The 17,749-nt window shown below is 44.3% G+C and overlaps 1 protein-coding gene across 1 annotated transcript in view; it reads right to left on the reverse strand.

Annotated features, from left to right (window-relative positions):
* Positions 1-15,004, reverse strand: part of MMP2 (matrix metallopeptidase 2) — a 30,523-nt gene extending 15,519 nt beyond the window's left edge. Inside the window, exons 1-5 of the mRNA XM_081870217.1 lie at positions 14,604-15,004; positions 9,485-9,711; positions 7,293-7,441; positions 5,133-5,261; positions 4,151-4,324 (exon numbers count right to left, since the gene is read on the reverse strand). Of these exons, the coding sequence (XP_081726343.1) occupies positions 4,151-4,324; positions 5,133-5,261; positions 7,293-7,441; positions 9,485-9,711; positions 14,604-14,807 (883 nt within the window). The 5' untranslated portion in view covers positions 14,808-15,004. The remainder of the gene's footprint in view (positions 1-4,150; positions 4,325-5,132; positions 5,262-7,292; positions 7,442-9,484; positions 9,712-14,603) is intronic.
* Positions 15,005-17,749: the final 2,745 nt, after the last annotated feature.

Raw genomic sequence — 17,749 nt, forward strand, 5'->3', positions numbered from 1 at the left:
ATCTGCATTGATTGTTGCAATGCACCCCTTACTGTTGTACAATTGTAAGGTTATTCTATCATCTTAGAAAGCTGTATAATCTAGCCTGCAACAATAATGAAGGGATCCGGCACTTCTGGATTTGCCGCTATGTAACTTGATACAAGCCCAATGGTAGAATGTGTGCCTTGTGTGCAGAAAGTCCCAGGCTTAGTCTCTGGTATCTCCAGGTATTGCTAGCAAAGACTTTTGCCTGAAACCCTGGAAAGCTGCTACCATTGCACAGCTGACATTGACTGAGAGTGGTTGTCCAGGATTGGACCTGCAACCTTCTAGGAATGAGGAACCTGCAGCCCATGAATCATTATTGGTCTGCCAGGAAGTCCAGTTAAACATCGTAGACTAGAGGATGTCAACCTTTTTAGTTCAATGTAGGCACATTTGGATTTTGGAGTGAATGCTGAGGGCACCACGTCCTTTGATCATTTCTCTCCCTCAGATCAACTCCCTTCCAAGAGACAGAAAGAGAGAAAGTGTGTGTGTGAGCGCACATGTACGCACACACACACACACAGAGATTCTCCCAAGAGATCTGGGCAAAAGTAAGATCCAAGGCCCTTCTGAGCTTTGAAATGCACACAGAACTGAAAGGGAAAGTGGAAAAGAGTCACTCTCTCAACTTTCTTTTTCAGCTCAATGACCAATGGGGCAGAGAGGGGAGAGTGAGCACCAAGGGAAGACCTCAAATGCACCACAGGAGGGAATCCTCTGCTCACAAGTCGTACACTTTTGGCCCCTGGGTTTGAGGTTCCCCACTTTTCCTGATCTAGGGCAAAGCAGTTCCAGGAGAAGAAATGTTATCCAAAGGCCTGTGTTTGAATTCCTTTTTCTGAAAAGTATCTTTGCTGGAGCAAACAAAAAAAGATGAGTGAGCTAAGATGAGTCACTCGCTTTCCACTTAAGCTTCTTCCAGCTGTACGCCTCCACATTTTCAAATGCACATTTTAATAGCCATGTACGAGTTGCAAAAAACCAAACCCAAATCCATCACAAACATATGGAAACTGAGTACAATGTTGCTTCATCCTGGAGTGACTGTAGGCTCCTGGCTGACACAGAAAGACACAGGGAAAAGTTAAACAGTCCTTTGTCTTTCTGCCATTTTCTTTAGCCTTCTTTGCTGTGTGAACAGCAGAGAAGTCTTTAGTGATATGACAACCATAAAGAAAGAAGTCACTCTGCCCCGGTCAGGATGCAAGCTGGAACGTGCTCATTTGAAACACAAGGGCCATGGGGTTTAGTATTTAAAAAGAGGTAGGAACCTCAGGCCTGAGAACCAGATGTGGCTCCACAGGGCTTTCTATCTTGTCCCTAGGCCTCTTCTGACCATGCCTCTCTTCCAAGACCACACACTCCCCAACCCTGCTCTGCATCGTCCTCAGGTGCTTTTGCCTGCCTGAATGTGTACCTGAACTGTGATAATGCCACTGGTTTGCCTCCATGGAAGATGGAGGAAGGCTATCAAGATGAGCGGAAAGATTCAAGTGAGCAAGCTACTTCTTTGCTTCTGAAATTCTCTCCACCTCACCTCATCCACAAGGCTCCATTTGGAGGTGTCAGCCATTTTTCAGGTGGTGTGAGCTATCATTAAGAATCAAGCAAGAGTAATATAAAATGAAGAACATTGTTTAAACAAGCTTGTAATCTCCTTCAAACTCTCTCTGCCCCTTCTGCAGTCTCTGTATTGTTTGTGCTGTCATTTCCTGGTAGCTTAGTAGGTGGTGCATTGGTACAAGGCATGGTCCAACCTTCTGTGCTCCTCATGTACCACTAGGCTGCACCTTTTCTCACCAGTCTCCACCCCCAATTCTGCCAAGCATCACCTTTTAGTTCCAAGGCTGCACCTCCCAAGTGGCAGGTTCGATGTTTAAGGGATCTGACAATGCTGCTAGTGTATAAGAAATAGAAGGACATTATGCTGGAAGAGAACAGGGACATCATTTCCTACTACAGGACCAGCCAGAGAGATATTTTATTAGGAGGAGCGAAGTGTGTTGGCAGAGAGAAAGTAGATACATATATATTTAGCATCTAACTTTCCTCCTTCCTAAAAATTGTCTCCACATTTGACATCCTGGCTTGAGAACAACAGACCGCACCAATTTTACAATCTGTGAACAAGTTTTTCCCCTTTAAGAATTCCTTCCAAATTTCAAAGAGAGAAATTGTCTGTAAATCTTGGCTTTCTATATCCACAGCTAGCAAGAGCAAGGAACTAAATAGAAGCTCAGCTTGCCAGATTCCACAGAACTTTCCCCTCAGTATTTGAATGTGCGGTTTCTCAAAGTATAGAGCATCACTTTTTCTCTGCTTAAAAATTGGGCAGCTTGAAGAGCTTTGTAAGAAGAAGAAAAGCCCCAAGATATTTGCTGAGCTTAAAAACCATTTTCTGCCTCTGAAAGCTTCAAGGCTTCCCATACAACAAAATGTGGCAGAATGAAGATAACTGGGATCTAATGGTCTCATCTCACTTTTCCTATCTTTGGCAACATACAGTTATATCTCTCTGAGAGACCGATAAGAGCTCTATAATTCTTGTCTTACAATATGGAAGTGGACACATGCAACTCATCAAAGCGCATCTCATATTTTTCTACTGTACTTACAATGAGTAGGGTCTATTTCCTGGTACCTGCCCAAGATAAAGCACTGCTCTTATTTTGCAGAGATTTTATTAGTGTGATGTGCTAGCACCACCATTCTCCAGGTTCCAGACCAACTTCCATAGAGAGAGTGGCAGAATGCATGCTTTGAACACAAGTGGTTCAAATTCCATCCATTCTAGTTTAAGAAAGAATTAAAGAGCAAGCCAAGAGTAATCTCTCTCTCCCTCTCCATAACAGTGGCGTAGCGTGGGTTGTCAGCACCCGGGGCAAGGCAAGTAATTTGCACCCCCTAACCCGTGGATTTGCGCCCCCTAACCCTAACCCCCAGATGTTGTGCCCGGTGCGGCCGGCCCCCCCTGCACCCCCCACGCTACACCACTGCTCCATAATACTAGAAACTCAGGTTATCCAGTGAAGTTCAATGGTGAGCGATTCAGACCAGGCAAATTTTAGCATTGCACACAGTGCATACTTAAACAAGGGAATACACTGCCACAAGATGGCCACCAACTTGGAAGGCTTTAAAAAGAGAGTAGATAAATTCACAGGGGATAAAACTATCCAGGAGTACATAGCCATCATGGCTACTAGCAACACCACTGCCGAATGAGGTTTGCCTCAGAAAACCAGTTGTGGGGATTCACAAGTCCAAATTATATGTTGTTGGCATAATGCTCCAGTAAACCGGAAGTGGCCCATGAGGGTCGCTTAACCAGCCCATGAAATGCCCGCTTGGCGAGTCCTTGCGTGCTGCGCTAAAGTGATGTGGGGACTCTCTTCCACAGCTCTGGAAATCAGTTTTGTGCATGCCCAGACACCGGAAATTGCATCTGCGCATGTCCGCAACACCGGAAATTGCTTCTGCGCAGGTGCGATTTTCAGCTTCTGGGCATGCGCAGAAGTGATTTGTGGTATAGCGCTGCACCGGCCCGGCCCACGGAGGATCTCCGTGGGAGTGATCCAGCCCATGCCCAGTAAGCCTTGCCGACCCCTGAGTAAGAGCCTGTCTCTAATTTTTTGGCTTCTTGGAGTACACCAGGGGACATCTTATCACCTGTGGTGGGATCCCCTTGTGTGGCAAGGTTATGGGGAAACATAGCCTTGAAAAAAAACACCAAACAAACAAAACAAGATTAAATACGTCATTTTTCTAGTTTTGCTAAATATGTGGGATGGAGTGGGCAAAAATCTTAAAAGCAAAAAGCTGATTGGTTTCATGTTGATAGCGGTGAGATTTCAGCCACATTTGTACCTTCTATTTAAAGCACTATACCACAAGTGCACCCCAAAACTATCATGTCCAGACCAGCACTCTGATGTCTTCAAAGGGATTTTGCATGGAAGGGACCTGGCCAGCTTACACAATTGGAGGCGCACTGATACAACCATTGACCCCGAATTTCCAATGAGAAACTAAAGACATCATACGTGTCATCTGGGAAAGGCCACAATATGCTTCCAAATTAAAACAAAGTGCAGCTCTCTGCTTCTGTCAGTCAGCTTACATTCATGGGGACAGAATCCGTATTTGCCATCCGCATCAAAGTTGTATGTTGTTGAACACCAAAGGAATCCATCACTCCGACCAGCATCGGTGCAGCTGTTATATTCTTTGTCATTGAACAGGAATGGGAATTTGCAGAATTCCCCATCTGCATTGCCGTATTTCACTCTAACAACTTGAAAGGGAAAGAACAGAGACTCTGTCAGGAGGGGTCAAAATATAAATGTGAGTTTCTCAGCAGAATTTCTAGAGCGGGGTGTCAAAGAACACTGTAGCTAAAAGCAGAACTTGTTTAGACATTGAACTACAGGAGAGTCACCTGGAAGTACATTAAACAGTGGAAGCTGTTTAATGTAAGCTAATCTGTGAAGACCTTATGTGACCCAATAAAAATATATATTTTATTGTTTATCTGATGCCTTCCTGACATTGGCCATTGCTCAGTGGCAGTGTTGGCTTCAGCCCTTCAAGACTGGCAGGGCAGAAGGAAGGAGCCAACTAGGTGAGTTACTCCTGCCTTCAGATGCCTTGAAGTTGCCCATCAACATTTATTGCCTGGACAGCAAAGTGAGCTGGTGTTCACCATTCACCTGGTTCTAATCTTCCCCACTCTGGTGTGAGATGCATTTAAATTATAATATTTTGCATAAGTTCCTAAATATTAGCATATGAAAATGTTGCTGGACTCCAACACCTATCACCCTGAGCCAACATTGCCAATGGTTACCTGAAGGTAATTCTGAGGGATCAGCCCTAAATCTACACCAGCCTTCCCAAATCTGGTGTCCTCTGTATATTTCGGACTCCAATTCCCATCAGCCTCAGCTAGCATAGTCAGTGGTTAGGGGTGGTGGGGGCTGGAGTCCAACAACATCTAGATAGTATTGGGTTGGGGAAAGCTGATCTACACTGATTTGCTGTCCAGTCTTTCTGGTAACAGTCGACATTCAGCGAAGTTTTGAATCAATCAGCAGCTGCCATACCTTGTCCTTCACCCAAAGTCCAAAGCTCATCATCGTCAAAATGGGAGTCCCCACCAACCCCAGGCCCAGGGGCAAAGGCGTGAGCCAGGAGACCATCCTTGCCATCAAAAGGATACCCATCACCATGCTCTGCAGAAGAAAGAAGAAATCAAGTGGCATTAAATACAGGAAAACAAATATCTAAAATGGTTGAATAATCATGCCCTCTTTAAAATAGCTAGGGTGTTTTTTCTACAATTTTTATGGGCTGATGAATCATTTAATGCTTCCCTTTCTGTTTTACTTTGTGTGCATTTGAATTAAGGAATTCTTTTTATTATATTTGATTTTTAATCTCTTGTGGTGATTTACATTTTATTGATGAAAAATCTTCTCTGGGACCTATTGGCAGTAGCGGGAAAACACACCTCTGAAATATATAAATAAACACTGCATTTTCCTTTTTTGCCTTTTTTATTGTGGTCTCCCCACCAACATAGGAAACTGCCTTATACTAAGATGCCAGGAACTGAACCTGGGACCTTATGCATACAAAGCAAATGTTCTACCTTGGAGCTATTCAGGGTCTCTCTCTCTCTCTGTCTCTGTCTCTGTCTCTCTCTCTCTCTCTCTCTCTCTCTCTCTCCCCCCCCCCTTGGGTGTCTATGAATAAAGCTGTGTGTATTTTCTTCACCAAGTCATTTCAAGTCTCTCCTTCCTCCTCGGGTGAAGGCCGAGTTCTTGGCTTCTCCTGTTATTTCACCGAAAGCTTTTCTTGGAAACACAACCTCCTGGCAAGGGCATAACCCTGTTATTCATCAGTTTCTCACTAGCAGCCTGGCCAACGACACTGCCTGCGGTGACCACTTTTGCATCACTGAGGACTTTCTGGGTTTGATCCCTTGCCATTGGAAACAAATGTCAGATGCTCCCAGCCAAACCCTGAGTTCTCAGCTATGTGTACCTTAGGTTAGAGCAAGGCCAGCCGGAGGCACACTGGCAGAGCATGGCTGAGAAGTGAAACCCCTTCCTAGGGACAGAAGGGCAGAATCCCAGAAGAATGGAGCAGACTTAATAATATAGGAAGAGCCCTGCTGGTTCAGGCCAAAAGCCCATCTAGTCCAGCATCCTTTTCTCACAGTGGACAACCAGATCCCTTCCAAATCATCAATTCTATGATGCCATTGTAATGGACCAAACAAACAAAATGGTCCTGGTTGGGTGAGTATGTCTGCATGTGCCCAAGTGCCCATGTTCAGGTCAGTTGAAATAAAGCCCCCCCCCCCCAGTTATCCTTTTTCATTGTTCCTTCATGACGATTTGTGGTCAGGATGGCATCAGGGCAGCTTTAGGCAATCTCACTTTCAGTCCTGTTTGAGCATGCAGATGTTTCAAGGCAGAGATATTGCTTCATTTCCAATTGCTACATGTCCTGTTAGCTTTGTCCTGAAATCCTGTAACTTTTTATACCCCAAATGTTCCAGGGTGTTGGTGGTGGTATTATCCCGCTTTTGTTGCACTATAGTCCTCCAAATGGCAACAATGGATGGACACCAGAGAAGCAATCCAGAACAATGAGTAGGGTGGAATGACACCCAGTATAAATCCACCACTGATGCCTTATTATTGCATCAAAGACATTGCAGAAGACACCCACAAAAAATGCCCCACTTGTTTGGAGGGCCTCAAAGACAGGAGTGGCTGTCTCTCTCCCACCAATCACGATGGTGGTTTTGAACTGGTCATGGCCTCTAAACCTTCCCCCAGTTGTTCTGTTCAGCCCTCAGAGCCATCCCAAACCACTCTTAGCCCTACTCTTTTCTCCTTTCCCCTTGAGAGAATTCCTAGTTCTGCTACCTGATGTTCTGTCAGCTTCAGCAATTCAAGCACAATAGTATTGTTGACCTCTCTCATAGGGTTCTAGTAAGGACAACTGAAGTGCACTATATATATGCTATTGGACTGGTCCAGTCAAGTGCTCTGTGGGTGGGTGGTCTACATACCTATATCTCCTGAATGTATTGATGCATTGGAAGAGAGCTGGTGGGAAAGGGTAAAGTACCAGGTAATAAATCCCCTGTGCAGACCAACATAGTTACAGAAGGGAGAAGGCAGAAATGGACAGAGAGCTGTATTGTCCCTCAGGTTTTCTTATCCTTAATGCTGTATGGAGATATTTACCCCATCGTCCAAAATTGATCATGATATCTGCTTCACCATCATGAATTCGGGAAAACTCCAGTGGTGTGACATCACTCCAGACTTTAAAGGCTCGGGCAAAAGCATCATCCACAGTCTCTGAGTCCAGATCTGGGGTGTAGCCTAAAATCCTTCACAATAAAAGTAGGGTGGGGTGGGGTGAGAAAATAGAGAAGGGTATGGATCAGCCAAAGGGATAGCAGCCACACTAAGTCTCTTGCAGCAAAAGCAATACAAAGAGCCCTATAGCTAACTAAACAGTCTTTTAACATAAGACTCATCATTTTGGGTGGGTGTGCGTGTGAAGGATTAATGTCTGTTCTAATTCCTTGTTGCACAGTGTTCTTGTAATGCTGCTGCTGCTGGTGATGGTGGTGGTTATATTACTAGAGCTGTGAACCAGCTACTGTATAGCCAAATCCCAAAGCAAATTGGGCAGATTGGGGTTAACCTGGGATTTGGCCTGAACTGGTTGTGCCAGATTGGGTCCACCTGGAGAGATCCAGAACTAGTTTATACGTGCAAATTAAGAAAGTGGGGTGCCTTGGATCTCACTGGCATGGCAATTGGCACCATGAGTAACAACCCCTTTAAACAATTTCTTTTAAAGTGTTTAAAGGAAGAGAAGCTCAAGGGATCTGGGGCTTAATAGGAAAGACCCAAAGCTTGGATCAATGTCCCTGGAATGCTCCTGAAAGAAAGCATAAAGCAGCCTTTCAAGCCAGGGATAGAGAACCTGGTGGCGTCTATCCATATGTTATTTGACTCCAACTCCCAGCAAGCCCAAATTCAGAGATGACAGGAGCTGTAGCCAAACAACATCTAGAGGACCACAGATGTTCCCCATCCTTGCTTTAAGCCAAAGTTCCTACGAAATGTACAGCCTGATCCTTTGGGGGCGGTTTTAAGCAAGTTCCACAGTGTTCAATGGGGCTTATTCCCAAATAAGTCTGAACAGAATTGCAGCCCACCCACCCCTCTCTCTCTCTCACACACAACCTTGCTTGTGTGCCATTATTAATTTCTGGCCAGCAACACTGTCTGTACGAGGACTGGAAAAAGATGCACACAGTAAAAAGCTGAGCCACAGGACTTAAATAGATATGGAAATCATTAAAAGAGCCCTGCTGTACTTCCTCCGCCTAAGACTTATCCCTCCAGACTTTAATGGACGATGAAGTGCTTGTTAAACTATTTGCTGTCCAGATCGCAGGGTAATTTTGGTTCGGCTTTCTTTCTGCAGGCATAACATGGATGTGGGGTTAATATCTCCAGCTCAAAGTGCCAGATTAAAAAAAACAACCCTACATTTATTTTATTTTATTTTTTAAGAAGCAGAAGGAGAGAGAGGCAGACAAAGTGGAGCCTGTGGTGTTTTGTTCTGTGGAGCTGTATGGAACAACAGCATTTGAAAGAAAAGGATAGCCATTATTCTCCCAGAAGAACTCATGGTGTTCTGGAATAATGGCCAAAGATGCTCCCCCTCTTTTTAATGATGAATATTGAGGGTTAGGATTGCTCCAGCTGTGTCAAGAGTAGGACATCTCTTAGTGTTGAGATTTCAATTCTGGGAAAGCTACATTGCACCCCAGGCTTGCTTTATCCTGTACAACACTGGTGTCTCAGAGGTAACCCATTCATGCTTTGCTTTTCCTCCTATACATTTGAAGCAAAGGGGAGGAGATGTTTTGAAACTACTCTTACAAATCTACTTCCTTTTTTTATCTCTCTCTGTCTCTCATCATCATCATCATCATCATCATCAAAATTTGTATACTGCCCTTCATCTGAAGATCACAGGGCAGTTCACAACATAAAAATACAAAATAAGAACAGAAAATACATAATAAGAACAAGAACAAATCAATATAATATTATCATTACAAGCATACTGGCTGCTGGTTTGCTAACCAAGCTAGCTTTAAGACATTCATGCGGACTTGTAAGGCTGTAAACAGCTTGGGACCAGTGAATCTGATAGATAGATCTCCTTCTCCCCTCCAAAGTTACCTGGTAAGAAGGCCTTGCTAAACTGCTAGAAGTCATAAAATGGCTTCCTTCTTGGGAAAACCAAGGTATGATGCCTGTCTACTCAATGGGACTTGCTCCCAGATAAGCGAGGTTAAGATTGCACCATAACATAGAATGTTTTGCCTGATAGTATGTATACATACCTGTATGTGACGAGATTTTTCTCCCATTTTGGTTTTCTCGGGAAGAAATTATAATTGGCCACATCCGGATTGCCACAACGTGGTTTCTTCATTGTATCTATGGTGTTTTGGTCCAGTTCTCCAGTTTCAGGAAGCCCAAAGAATTTCTGCATTTTCTTCAAGGTATCTTTCAGCACCATGAGGTTGCAGTTGTCTGTCGGGCACCCATAATACTTGTTGAGGTATTGCTTCAACCAAAAAGAAAAGAGAACAGCACAATCAGTCATAACAGGCTTTCAATGAAGTTTGGAAACTTGTCTGATGACTCACCAGTGGTGAGAAGGAATTATTTCAAGGTGACCAGAGAGGGCAGCTTTTGTAGATGGGAATTGTTAAGCTGTTATGCACACACACACACACACACACACACATAATGAAAATGTGTGAATAGGTGAGCTAGTAAATATTTCTAAAGGAACAATGAATTGTGGACATGTTTGCAAGGGTTTGGGACACAATGGACTATACACTTTCAGTTGTACTTGTCACTAGCAAAGCATTTAAATGAATGTAACTAACATTCAAAGTCCAAGTACAGGTGATGGTAGGTGAAAAGTGTGTTGGGGAGGGGAGTAGTTAACAGGGCCTGGGAGTCTAAACAGGGCTGGGCCTAGTCTGCAATCCCATTAGCATGAGGGGGAAAAGGGGGTCAGAATTATTGCTCATGACTGATAATGCTCATGCAGATTTCAAAAACTGACAGCAGATGTAGTTAATCTGGTGCCCTCCAGAAGCTGTTGGGCTCAGTTTGCCTCTATTCTATATATATCTCTCTCTCTGTGTGTATCCCATTTTTATATGTTTATTTAACCACATTTTCGTGCACATCCCTGCTAATATACACTTTAATATGCAGCTTCCCCATCTCTCACCTTTTTGCAGGCAATTTCTCCCTAATACAATGCATTTGGTACATTATTTTCATGAACCCATGCATATTTGTACAGCTCTCAACCCACTGTGCTTCCTCGTGCATGGTTTTCAGCCCAAGAACCGCATCACATAATTTCAAAATATAACTGCATTTTGTGCACTGGCTTGTATTTCACATTAGGTAGGTTTGCATTAAAATGTGAAACTGAGTGGATTTCTCTCTCCACCAACCCACCCACCCCAGCCTAAACTTGAAAGTTCCAAATACTTTAAGCTGCAACCCAATACGCACTTATGTGAGAGTAAGCCCACTCAGTACAGCTGAAGATATGAACAAATAATGCTGCCTTATACTGAGGTAGAATCTAGACACTTACAGTGGTACCTTGGGTTAAGTACTTAATTCGTTCCGGAGGTCCGTTCTTAACCTGAAACTGTACTTAACCTGAAGCACCACTTTAGCTAATGGGGTCTCCTGCTGCTGCCGCTGCGCCGCCGCTGTACAATTTCTTTTCTCATCCTGAAGCAAAGTTCTTACCCTGAGGTACTATTTCTGGGTTAGCGGAGTCTGTAACCTGAAGCGTATGTAACCTGAGGTACCACTGTATTAAAAATGCTGTGAAAATGCTTTTAAAAAACATTTTGAAAAATATATTGATTTTGTCATAGCTCAGCATCGCCATCTAGTGTCACATTTGTATAAAGCACTTTATAACACACTTAAAACGTTTTATTTGCAGCTGTATAGCTGAGTCCTGAGTCAGACTAGCTCAGTATTGTCTACATGGAGTGACATCAGCTCCCCAGAGTTCCAGGCAGGCAGTCTCTCCCATCCCTGCCTGGAGATGCCAGAGATTGAACCGGGGACTTTCTGCATGCAGAGCAGATGCTCTGCCACTGAGCTACAGCCCTTCCCCATACTCAGACGTCCTTCTGAGTAGACCTGCATAGGACTGTGCTGTTAGCCTCTCCAAGTACAGAAGGTGTCCCCCATCCCTCTGAGCATTTTGTCTGTCCTTTTCTGCACCTTATTCGAGTCACTGATAATATCAGGGCAACAGTCTGCTAATCACAGTGTGGGTGGGATTAGAGTTGCTATGCCAATTCACCAGGGGAAGGAGGGAGGGAGCTTGCCTGGCTGGATTCTTCTGTTTTTCAAACAGTTGCCAGAAAAACAGTGTTACTCCCTGCCCACCTCCCAGTAATGTTTTTCTTGGCTTTATAACTTAAGCCAGAAGCAATCGATGTGGTCCCCTCCAGATGCTCCCTTCCTTAAACAAATAGACAGATACTTGCTATGGGATTCACATTCCAGACTTGTCCAAAAAACTCTGTTGTGTTGCACTACCAAAGCCACCCCCCAAACACTAAGCTAAGTTTTGTGCTTTCCACCAGGCTTCTCCACCTGGATGCCTTGCAAATTGCCTCTCAAAAGTTTTAGACTGCAACGCCCAGCAACTCCAGCCAATGTTGAGTTATGTAGGGTTCATCCAGATACACTTTGGTCACCACCATGATGATTGGTGCTTATGAAGGTCTTGGGGTAATTATGCATGGTCCTGCTCTCAATATCATTTGTGTCTGCAAACGTTTTAGCATGGACATGCTGCTTCACTTATGATCACTGCATATCCTATATTATTATTGTTGTTGTTGTTGATTAAACTTGTATACCACCCTTTATCAGTGAATCTTAGGGGGGATTCACAACATAAAAATACAAGAAAAACCCCCAGAAGATATATAATACAAATAAGAACAAGTAGAAAACAAACCAATAAACCCCCTCTCTCCCTGACCCTATAACTTCCTACTGAAATCCTGTTACTAGAGTTGTTGTGGTTTCATCCCAATTTAGTTGCACTAGCATGCAAGTGTGTCCCACCAGATGGCAACAATGGGGAAGCATTGCAGAACAACAAATAAAGCAAAATGAAGTGTGTGGGCTACCTAGTATAAATCCCCCACTGATGCACTTTTATTGTGTCAATGACATATTGTAGAATACATCTGCAAAAAACAACCATCCCCAGTCTGGATGGGCCCATAGCTCAACAACAGTACTTCCTTACCCAAAGAAAGCATTTCTTCACACAGTGCATGATTAAACTATGGAACTCACTTTCACAGGAGACAGTGTTGGCTACCAACTCCAGGGCTCTCCTTAAGCTGTATCCTCTCCCAAAGCCAGTGGTAGCACCTCCCATTTCACAGCCTGAGGAGAAATGGGAAGGTGCTGCCCTGTGCACCCCTGCTTGCCATCCCTGCCAAAGCCTCACTTACCAGGGTTGTGAGGTTGCAGGTTCCAGGAAGATCACAAGAGAGCCACACAAGATCTCCCAGAGGCTTCCGCACAATTTTGTTGGGCCCTGGAAGTGACAAGGGGTGGGTGCCTGCAGATTCTATGTCCTGGGGCATCTTCCTCAAGGATGGGACAGCCATGCCCAAAGCCACACCCCTCAACAGCAGTGCTCTTTAGTCTCCTCCAGTGCTTTAGCCTGGCTTGAATTGTATGATCATGCCTGGATGGAGAGGTGATGTGGGTGGGTGTAGCAAACACTGATTTTTGCATGGCTGGAATGTACCTAGCTGTATGAAGGTAAGAGTCACATTGATTGCACTACTCACTTTTGCCCCTGATCTTCCTTGACCCTGGTATGTGGCTTCTGGAAGGCTGCCCACAAGGGAATGTGGTAGGGCTGTACACCAGATTTAGCCAATGCCTGAATCCCAAACCAGCTCAAGCCAATTTGTGTGGTGATGGTGTCTGGGCTTGGGCTCAGGCAGCCCAAATCGACCCAGCATTTTGAGGAGTCTGAAGGAGAGCCAGGAAATCGGAGCCAAAGGATTCACAGAAACACACCAGGGTGAAGACAGCCTGTTGCTCAGACAAGGTCCCAGCCTGAACAGGAAGCCCTTATGCTGACCTTTCCTTAGCACAGCTCAGTTACCAGCCTGGCTGGGTGGGGCCAATCTAGAACCTGAAAATATTTGACTCTTTAAAGTTGTAGCATAGTTATTAAAATGTATGGTACAGATCAGGCCCAATACCCATCAGCCCTAGCCAGCATGGTCAATAGTGAAAGATGAGGTGGGAGATCAGCAACATCTGGATGGTACCACATTGGCTATTCCTGCCCTATTCCTTCCCCATAATGGGGAAGTCCCATTATGCTCAGTGGGGCTTACACCCTTGTAAAGATGGGTTGATTGCATTTCTCCAGGTGTCATACGTGGTTCTTTCTCCCAACAACCCTATGAGATAGGTTAGGCTGAGAGGCAGCAACTGCCCCAATGAGCTTCATGACCAAGTGTGGATTTGAACCCTGGTTTCCCAGGTCCTATTTCGACATTCTAACCACTGCACCACTCTGACTTGCAGCCTAAGATACATTTAGTACTAGGGTGTACTAGGCCCCACTGAGATCAATGGGATTCCTTCCATGTAAACATCCATAGGGTTACCCTGTTAGGCTGTGATACTATATCTACTTGTGAGTAAGCCCCATGGAGCACAATTCAGTTAAATGCATCAGATTGCATTGCACATGTCATGGTTCCCTTTTTCCTAAAATCTTCATTTCTGTAAGGTTGCTTTTTATGACAGATTAAATAAACACAGACAAAATAAATCTGTAACTAGCAGACATCTTCCCAAACTTTTTCAGTGCAGCTTCAGAAATGGTGATAGAACATAGTTTGAGAATAGCTTCAAGGGGCAGTTACTGCTTCAAGCAGATCTTGGTCGAGACTAGTCATTATATCTGCTAAAAAACAAAGCCACCTGTGTACAGTAATTCTCTTTCAGGCTATACTTAAGCTATGCTTCATAAACTATTTAAAAAGAAACAAACACCTCTGTTTACTTTCTATACAATTCCGCCACCCCCCCTTCCCCTGTTAAATCTTCAGCAATTTGATGAACTTTGTTTGCAGAGGCAGAGGGCAGCCATTCAAAAATACAGACTTCTGACCTGACTTTAAAAGTTTTATGAGGGGAAACAGAGCTTGCTTCAACATTTTGAAAGCTGATAATTTTGCCAGCTCCTATTCCCCACCCAGGAACCTCAGAGATGGAAAGCAACAGCTATTGGGTTACAGAGAATCAGAGAATTAGCAAGACAGACATTGCAAAATATTATTCAAAGGGAAATAAGTTGGGGGGGCACAAACAAACAAACAAACAAACAAACAAACACATACTTACCAATGCCAGTTCTTTGTCAGTTTTTGGAGAAATGTCCCCTGGAAACTTTATGATGGGTGATGGGATCAGTTCTCTGCCTGGTACGTCTTCTGAAAGCCTCAAAGTTGGTGGTGGTGGGGCTGAGGCTGGGTGAAAAATGGAGATGTGGATCAACAGGATTTTAAGCATGCAACCCGCAAAGCTGAAGGAGATGTGCATCTTCATTTTGCTTCGATTCGTATTATTTCCCTGAAGCCCTGTCTTCGTAAAGAGCTTGGCACTGTCAGTGTCTTGAGTTGCAAGGTCCCATCAGCTGCTTATCAACACATCTTAACTTTCCTCAGGGCTCTCTCTGCTTTTGCTTGCTCCAGCAATTCCTTTGTATGTTTAAGAAATCCAGATGCGCAGTCTCCAAATCACCGCAAGAGGAAGTCTGAAAAACCAGTGGAAACATGAAGGGGGGGAGAGAAGAGAAGGGGCAGTTACCAGATGTGTGTTTTGCTAAGATTTTAAGGTAGCAACAGACAGATCCCTCTTTGAACAGTGAAAAGAAAAAGAGACAAGAGTTGACGGATCAGTTTATGCCTTTCCATACTACAACTCGGGTAAAGTTTCAGCTCAGATGCATTGCTGAAGGAATCATATGCTTGTTTAGGAGATGAATACAGAGGGGGCCTTAAGCAGCATTTCTGAGACTGGATAATGAGGCCGGCTGGGCCCAGCCACACTGGTAAAATGTCCTTTGAGTTGTGGCTTCCGATTGAAGGAGAGTCATTCCAAGGATATGGACGTTGCTCCCTTCCTTGAGTCAGAGCTGGACGAAGGATACCAACGATCCACAGGGAGTAGGATAAGTGTGTTCAGGATGTCCTTAAATTTCTGAATGCCTTAGAACAGAACTTAAGACCAGGGACGGGTGGCTTACTGGATAATTTGCCATGATTGGGGTTCTGAAATTCATGGAGGTCAAGAGTCTCAATGGCTTGCTTGTCATGATGGCTGTATATTACTTCCAGTACTGGAGACAACATGTCTCTGAATGCAGGGGATCATAAGTGGAAGATGCTGTTGTGCCCATAGCCTCCTTGCAGGCTTCTCACAAGCAACTGGTAATCACTGGGAGAAGAGAATTCTGGACTAGATGGAGTCATTATGTTCTTATGCTGGTCCTAGATGCGAAGTGCCAGTTAAAGGATCTTGTGCAGCAGCTGTCTGGCACTGATCTATCCCTAAGACCTGTAGATCTAGTGGCAGCTGGGTTAGATTGACCATTGGGTGACCAGGGATGCTATTCTCATGGGGCCAGCCAGATACCTATGGCCTAAAAACAGAACCTGAGCACCAGGGCCAAATTTAGATGAAGAGAGGCCTTAGGCTACTCCACTTGTGAGGCCCCCTCCCCCTCCCCCTCCCAACTAAAAGAAAATGGAAGAATGTTAGAAACAAAATTGAGTGAAGCCAAGGATGATGATGGGGATTTAAAATTCTGTAATTCACAATTTCTCTTCTAAAGGACATTTTGTGGAATAAGCATTATTTCTTAGGAAAATGAACTTGTAATGTTATTCTTAAAATAAGGTCTGGGCCTTAACCTCTGCATAAGTGGAGTGATGCTTTAACTGCCTCGGCCACAAACCTAGCTCTAAGTCAAGCACTCACCCATATAGGGAATCACTCCCATCGTTGCCTTCGCCACAGGCTTCTTATATACCTGCTGGGATTGACAAGGCATTTGACCCTCACCTGACCCTCATCTGAATCTCATAGCTCTCCTAATGAGTGCTTTGGTCTGCCCACCAGATACCAGGCACTGTACTATTCAAATTAGGCTCCAGTGTTTTTGTTACAATCTCCTTCTGAATTAAGTAATCAGTTTTAATCTAGAATTTAAATTCTCAAAACTTTATTATTTGTTAATTCAAGCAAGTAAACTACTGCTCTCATTTCATTACAAACAGTATTTCTACCTGCAACACACTTGAGGAAATTTGCTCCTCTTCCTTTCACAGATATTTTGTTGCCATTTGCAACTGCAGCTGCCTCTGATTAGTTACCATTTAACTCTTGGGGAAAATAATTAGCATCACACATCATGTGCATGGAAGCTGCTGAACCAATTAACCAACTAGAAGGATTACTGTTAATAACACTAGTTTCCTATAACTTGATAATGCTGGATAGTTCTGATTAACTGCAAAAGCATTTTTAGAGCTTTCTCCATTATCTGCACAGCAGGGGGTGCTCAGTCAACAGTGCAAAGGCTGAGATGAAGCGTTTCCTGCTGGTTACCTGCTTTCAGCAATAGGGGTCACTGTTTGGTAGTACCCGATTGGTTAGTTGTCATATTCTAGAGCTCCCTGTTGGTGGCTCTTAGGTAATTCCAAAAACACAGAGTCCATTAATAAAACACAGTGTTCATTCATAATGCAGTAACATGTACAGGTTTATGGCCATGCTGTAGTGTAGTGCTTATGCGACTGTGAATAAAAGGTGGCTGGATTCATCATCCCAGGGTTTGGGAGGGAGAGGTGACAGAAATGATTTCCAATAAGTGCCCCCCTTTATTTCCATAACAAGTCCTTGAGTCTGTACTCTGAATAGTGACACCAGGGACCTAGAAGGTGCAGGGCTTGTCCAGTCTGATCTGATCTTAATGCAATTGGAGCAATTTGGCCAAATTGGGCCCCGCTTGCCGCTCCTAAGGGGCCCCCCGCGCCAGAGCAATCTAGATGGATTTTATTTATATCTCTAAGATTTTGCAGACTTTGGCTGTGAACTGGGGCCCTACAAAAAACAACAACAACTAAAGTTGGCCCCCCACTTCTTCAAATTGGGCCCCACTGGCTAGCCTAAGTTGCCCTGCCCTTGCATGAAGTCTTGGGTTTGCAAGTTTGGGAGAGGGGAGGTTGCCTGCTGGGAAGTGGGCAGGCTGGAAAGGGCCCCTAGATTTAGAGCCCCTAGACTTCATCCTACTTAGCCTATACATAAATCTGGCACTGCTGAGCACTCTTGTGTTCTCCCCACTTGCAACTGCCAGCAATGAAACTCCAAAGGTGGTCTTATTTGACTTTCTTGCTTCCCAGATTCATTCTGCAAAAGTGCATATGGATTATGGAAGTGGGGAGGGAATTTGATTCAGTTCACAATTAACGGAGGACCTGCCTAAT

Source organism: Podarcis erhardii (genome assembly GCF_964252035.2).
Source record: "Podarcis erhardii genome assembly, chromosome: 7".
NCBI lineage: Eukaryota > Metazoa > Chordata > Lepidosauria > Squamata > Lacertidae > Podarcis > Podarcis erhardii.